Source organism: Doryrhamphus excisus, chromosome 16 (genome assembly GCF_030265055.1).
Source record: "Doryrhamphus excisus isolate RoL2022-K1 chromosome 16, RoL_Dexc_1.0, whole genome shotgun sequence".
NCBI classification, from domain to species: Eukaryota; Metazoa; Chordata; class Actinopteri; order Syngnathiformes; family Syngnathidae; genus Doryrhamphus; species Doryrhamphus excisus.
In genome coordinates this window covers 731,082-737,500 of record NC_080481.1, presented here as the reverse complement: position 1 = coordinate 737,500, position 6,419 = coordinate 731,082, and the positions used below count along the sequence as shown (strand labels likewise).

General features: G+C 40.6%; 1 protein-coding gene across 1 annotated transcript in view; it reads left to right on the top strand.

Moving 5' to 3' along the window:
* The window catches only part of slc17a9b (solute carrier family 17 member 9b), a 9,414-nt gene extending 3,606 nt beyond the window's left edge, over nt 1-5,808 (top strand). The window contains exons 8-13 of the mRNA XM_058052364.1: nt 534-621; nt 725-759; nt 893-1,008; nt 1,967-2,022; nt 2,090-2,119; nt 2,478-5,808. Of these exons, the coding sequence (XP_057908347.1) occupies nt 534-621; nt 725-759; nt 893-1,008; nt 1,967-2,022; nt 2,090-2,119; nt 2,478-2,653 (501 nt within the window). The 3' untranslated portion in view covers nt 2,654-5,808. The remainder of the gene's footprint in view (nt 1-533; nt 622-724; nt 760-892; nt 1,009-1,966; nt 2,023-2,089; nt 2,120-2,477) is intronic.
* The last annotated feature ends 611 nt before the right edge of the window (nt 5,809-6,419 follow it).

Here is a 6,419-nt window from a genome sequence, read left to right as displayed (position 1 = left end):
AACTACAACAGTTTTCCCCACCTCAACAAACTTCAACTTTTTCCTACTGCATTGGCACATCTAGACAATTAAAACTCATTCAAAAAAAGAAATGGACATCAGTTAGTCTATAGCCACCAAGTAAGGTTATCATATACTACATTCCATAATGTGGTGTACATAAAACGTATGCACACAATCAGAAAACAATCAGACTGCACTTCTGGAATAACAAACAAAAAACAGACTGTGTACATATATTTATACTGTTTATTCTGTATATTTTGTATTTTCATTCTTTTTTTTAATAGATGTGTCTGCACCTACTTCACCAAAACAAATTCCTATTATGTGTTTGATCATACCTGGCAATAAACCATTTCTGATTCTGATTAATCACTAAGAAATTATGGGCAATGTATAAAATTCTACAAAAAATTCTACCGACATGTAATAATGTAATAATTAAAGCATCATCTAATGCTAATGTGCAAAGAATTGGAAATGAAAATAAATAATAATATGTGACAATATGCAACAATATGTTCCTCTAGGGATGGGTGTTCAATGTCATTCCTTGGTTGGTGGCCATTCCCTCATCTCTCTTCAGCGGTTGCCTGTCGGACCATCTCATTAGTCAAGGTATAAAAGTCAACCCTCAGGGCTTCGCCAAATGTGTTCAAATGTTGTTCAGCTAAAACCGCCGTTGTGATGTCCAACTTCTCTGTTCTCATGTCGCCATCAGGCTTTGACACGGCTTCAGTGAGGAAGTTAATGCAGGTATAGTCTTTATGCATCGTCTTATCGAGGACTTTACCCACGTATCCACAGCACACAAACGTTCTCGTCCTTAAAGTGTGGTGGTCTCGAATTTGATGTTTGTGTCTTTGTTTCTGTGAATTCATTCCTCTAGTTTTTTTCCATGGGTGTTTCCAGTGTGTTTACACTCCTTCTCTGTGGCAACATGACATTCTCCTGGGCCATAGCCTATGTGTCGGCCACTATGGGCCTTACCACCTTTAGTCACAGGTACTGCCACTCATCTTGCACCTTTTTATTTCCATAGCTTATTTCAAGCCAAACAAAGCAAATAAGCTTGTTTTCGCAGAACATTACCAAAAATGCTGATACTCACAACTCACGGTTTGTATTTCACAAAGCATTTATTTCGAGTCTTCTCACATTATTACATGAAAACCGGAATGAAAAGCAGGTTTATCCACCACTGCTGGGTCCCCTCCCTGTGTGCCCGGAGAGGAGATATAATATCAGTGTGCATAACGCCTGTTTCAAGCGCAAACACTCACTTGTCACACATCATTAGTTTGACGCATACCCGTACACAACAAAAGTTCCTCCTGCACTAAAAGTGCTACATAGTGTTTGCATGCTCCCAAATCCGCGCTGAGGTAGGACTCAAATTCGGGACTGGGGATTTAGCCGCACTTTGTGGCACTTTTTGCAAAACGTATTGCAAAGACAGGAAGTCCCACACTCGGCAGACATGCTTGTTCTAGATGCTGCAGCAAGCTGATCGGCTGATGGGATCAGCGTTATGAAGCAAGTATCGGCTGATATCGATACCATGCTTTTTTTTTTGGATGGATCGGCGCACTTCTATTAATGTATTTTATGGATCTTTCAACTCGAGATTTTTTAGACTTACAGGCAGCCTTTGATACAGTAGACCATAAAAACCGCCGACATCCCTCATCTTAATGATATTAAGCAGTGGATGTATTAAAACTTCCTTCAGCACCACAGGATTTCGCCCTGCAAGAGTTGGGGAAATCGAACTAGTCACTATTTACTCCCATACTCCATTTGTAAACACTTGTGCCAGACTCACCCATTGCAACTTTTTTGATTCTCGTTTCATATCATTTATCCTCCTCTGTTTTTCAGTTTGGACATTTTAACGACCAACTCCATAATCATGTTTTGAGTCAATTGATCAAATGATTTCAAATACATTTTTATTTTACAGTGGTGTGTCTCTGAACGTTCAAGACCTTGCTCCATCCTGTGCGGGGGCCTTGTTTGGTAAGTTTAAAAAAAAAAATGTCATTTTGACAGCCATATCCATAACATAAATATATTTCTTTGACAGGTGTTACGAACACATGCGGTGCATTCTCAGGTGAGTTTCTTTCATGTCAAGCAGCAGCGGAAGGAAAAAAAAAAAAAAAGCTTATGAATTTTTCACTTTTTAACAATCAATTAAAGTCAAATAATTAATCCACTTCTCAAAACGCCAACTTTGAGCTCACGTGTCGGCTGTGCTGGCGTTTGCTCTCGTGTGTCATATATTTTTCATCAAGAAAGCATCATGGAATGTCAGATGAATAATGGAGGCCGCAGTGGCAGTTGCCGGTCCTGTGAGGGCGTCGCAATGAACTGTGACATTTTCATCCGCCGCGCACGTCTTTCATCACCTTGCATCCCTTTGTCCTAATCCACTGTTCCACTGTGCTGACATTGTGTGTGTTCCCGTGCAGGGGTCCTCCTGGTGTATTTCTCGGGGTATCTGATTGAGGTCACAGGCTCGTGGGCGTCCATGTTTAGTCTCATCACCGCCGTCAATCTGCTCGGCCTTTGCATCTTCCTGGCCTTTGCTGAGGCCCGCCGCGTCGACATCGACCCCAGCAGGATCCACCACCACATCCACCTTTGAATACACCCCAAAAGACCCAAGGGAGGAGCTTTATCCTCAACACGGGAGGTCTGTCTCTCTCTCTCCTTCTCATTCTCGAACAGACACACACAGGTATGTACAATATGTGTATAAAGCACACACTGCTTGTACTTATTAGTGTCGTCAATACACAACCTTAACTCCAAAGTCGTGGGGGGATGATGACGACTACAAAAAAGCACATCTTGTAGTGCGTCTCGCCGAGGACGTTATGGTTTTGTTTGCTTGTTTGGGAACACAAAAAAATGACTTTTTTGGGGGACGTTTGGGGCATTGACCAAAGAACTGCTTCATATACACGTGTACAATTTTGTGGATGAAGCGATCTGTCGGCTTTTCAATCCATCTGTCAGTCAAGTACGGTAATGCTAAGATACAATCAATCAGGCCTCTGCACAAGATAACTTTTGCTCAGCGCTCAATTTTCTACTTTTGGAAACGACAAGTGATTATACGTTTTTTCCATTTTTGATCATGATGGTCTACCGTCTAAATGGCGAAGGGTTCACAATTATAATGTGCAATTCCAGATGTAATATCATCAAGTATTTGCCTTTCCTTTGTGCTTTTTTTATGTGAAATACTCCCCATCGTCCCCATTTCCATGGTTACACGTGGCTGTTACACAGGGCAGCAAGGTGGATGAGTGTCTTCTACCCGTTTGTTGTCTCAGCAAATGTTTCAAGCAGAAAGACCAAAGTTACTGAAAATGTTCATTTGTTTTTTTTTTATGTCATCACGTGCTGTAAAAATATGTCAGTAGTAGTACTACTTATACCGCATATTTCTATGGCTTAAGTTAATTTTGCTGTCTCACAATATTTTTGGAGCGTATGAATACATAAATTAGTAATATAGAAATATGTATGTGTGTGTATATTTTTGTATACACGGGCAGTATACAAACAAAATACAGTTTGCCAAGATGATTTGTTAGAATTTTGGTGGGAACAACTATTGCACTTATTATAACTTATGAAGGACACGTCATGCTCTCCCTCTATTTAACATTGCCTGTGTTTCACGCGGACATGATGAATGTTGCACGCCTTCAACCTTCGAAAGATATTTACGGTTGCACATTCAGAATGAAAACCAAATAGGAAGTTTTAAAGATTGGAGTATTTCTCTTATCTCATTTAGCCCATAACTTGGCTGGAATTGACTATGCATTTAAGGTTTTTGTGCCTGGGGCCGGGGGGGTCACAGTGGTGAAAGTCACACCATGTTTAGTTGTCGCCAAAATGTGAGTTTTGGAAAGTCGTTTGCTGTTATTACTACTGTGCATACAATCTCAGTGCAGGTTGTGGAGTACATGGTATCGCTATGCTCATCTACATTTTGACATAATAACGGTGTCCCCCAAAATTGGACATCAGTACAACAATATAATATAATCTGTAATAGTAGGAATAATAATAACATATAAGAACTATAACAGTATGAATATACTGCGTGTCTTTGAAAAATATTTATTTACTAAATCCCCCAAATATATAGTTTAAAAAAAAACATTTTACAAATTGTAAAATTTTCATTGCTAGTGAATGTCATTATTTATTCCTGCAAAAAGAAAAATTAGATTGATAATTGTTTATTAGACTACAAAATGATGCCCATTTTTTTTGGGGGGGGGGTGTGCACATCAGTGTCTGTTTGTACTAAAATCGAAAGCATTTTCATACCACAATATTTGTTACCTTAACAGCTAAACAAATACCAGATGGTGTTTTATGTTATTATTTGCTGCATCGCTTTTTCTCTTTCTGTTACCGTCATGCCAAATCTTTTGTTTACAAGTCGCTCAGTGTGGGTTTTGGTTGAAAACTTAAATGGGAAATGCATTGCTGCAAGAAAAAGGCAATATTACGATTTTAATTTTGCTGTTACTTGAAAGCATGTCTTAACTTTGAATAAAAAACCTATTTTTGTCAAGACATTTGCATGTTCTTTCCGTGCATTGCCACAGGGAGGCAGTAAAGTGTCGATAATAGGAGTCCACTACCCGGCTCTCTTCTCAAGCTACTGTCTGCTCAGCACCGACTTGACCTGACCTCTCAATGAATCGCTGCCTTGCCCAGCAGGTCCCGGTCCCACTAGTGGTCCACCCAAGCCCGACATCCCCAGTCGGGCCCAGCAGGACGTACTGTATGAGTTAGCGCCATATGGCAGGACACCGTGGGCCATGCTGGCTAGCTGGCACTGCCCATGTGTGAATGGCCAGACGCTAGTCAAACCTTCCCACTCGTCATGGGACCCAACAGCTAGGGTTGCCATGGAAACAGGTGGCTTCTAACCATACTGCATGGCAACCAAAAGAGAGGGAGGGGGGTCACCAAAAGTAACAAGTTACAAGTCCGAGGGTGTTTGGTGTACAGAAGCGGTAAACCAAAAACACCTCACCCTTAATAAGATACCAGCTGACAGGCCAGTTATTGGGCTTGTCCTCCCCACGGAAAATGGCGCTGTAAAAGCAGACATTACGGTCAGCGGCCCGCTATTTAATTAGCGGAGATGAAGTGGTGTAAACGGAGTGCAGAGGAAAGAGACGACAACCCCCCCCAACTTGTCAGCCAGTCAGAGTAACCCACTAAAGGCAGACCCCATCACAGAGCCACAGATACATGTAAATGAAATAGCCCCATTAATTAGTAATTAACATCAAGTTAATGACATTTCACTGTGTCGCCATTTCATCCCATGTCCTTTCTCCTGGTGGAGGGGCTGTCTCTCGGCTTCCTGAGATGAATGCTAATTAGCACAAACTCAACTGCCATAGAGTTGCCACCTGATAATTTAGAGCCCCGGTTTAAGAGTGGTCATTGTGTAGGGAGGATTAATCACTTTGGAGTAGTAATAGATCAGGAGGCATTATAAGTCCCCCCCCCCTTAGAGGGTTGTGATATTGGGAGGCATTGATGGCTTTTATGTGCTAATTGTGCTGTGCCCGTTACCTCAGCGTTGTTCTATCCCTAATAACTTATATACCGGGTTCTTACACCATGATATAACTTCTTCTAAATCTTTTTTTCTCCTATAAAGTCACATTGAAGTACTATATGGATAATACGAATTACACCAAAACTGTATGAGACATAATAATAATGTATTTTTTTTTATCAAAATGGGGCTGAGGTCAAGGCTGTCAAGTTTTTCTACTCCAAACTTTGAATGTTGAATGTGTCTTTGTAAGGTCTGAATGGCTTGAATTTTGATTCATTTATTTGATTTGTTAGTAATAATCATTAAGATTATTGATTTTAGTTTGCAGCAAAAAGCCTTCAGATCAAATAGTTTGTTACTCTGATCATTAAATTGTTGCATACATAATTGGTGCATAGTACATAATTGTTGCATACATAATTGGTGCATACATAATTGGTGCATAGTACATAATTGTTGCATACATAATTGTTGCTAACAGGCCACACAGCCAGGAGACCCGAGTTCGATTCCGGCCGTCTCATGTTCTCCTCGTGCATGCGTGGGTTTTCTCCAGGTACTCCGGTTTCCTTTTCCTTTTCCTTTTACCTTTCCTTTCCTTTTCCTTTCCTCTCCGGTTTTGTTAAGAATAATTATTAAGATTATTGATTTTAGTTTGCAGCCAAAAGCCTTCAGATAAAATAGTTTGTTATTTTGATCATTAAATTGTTGCATACATAATTGTAGCATACAATACAGGAGACCCGAGTTCGATTCCGGCCGTCTCATGTTCTCCCCGTGCATGCGTGGGTTTTCTCCGGGT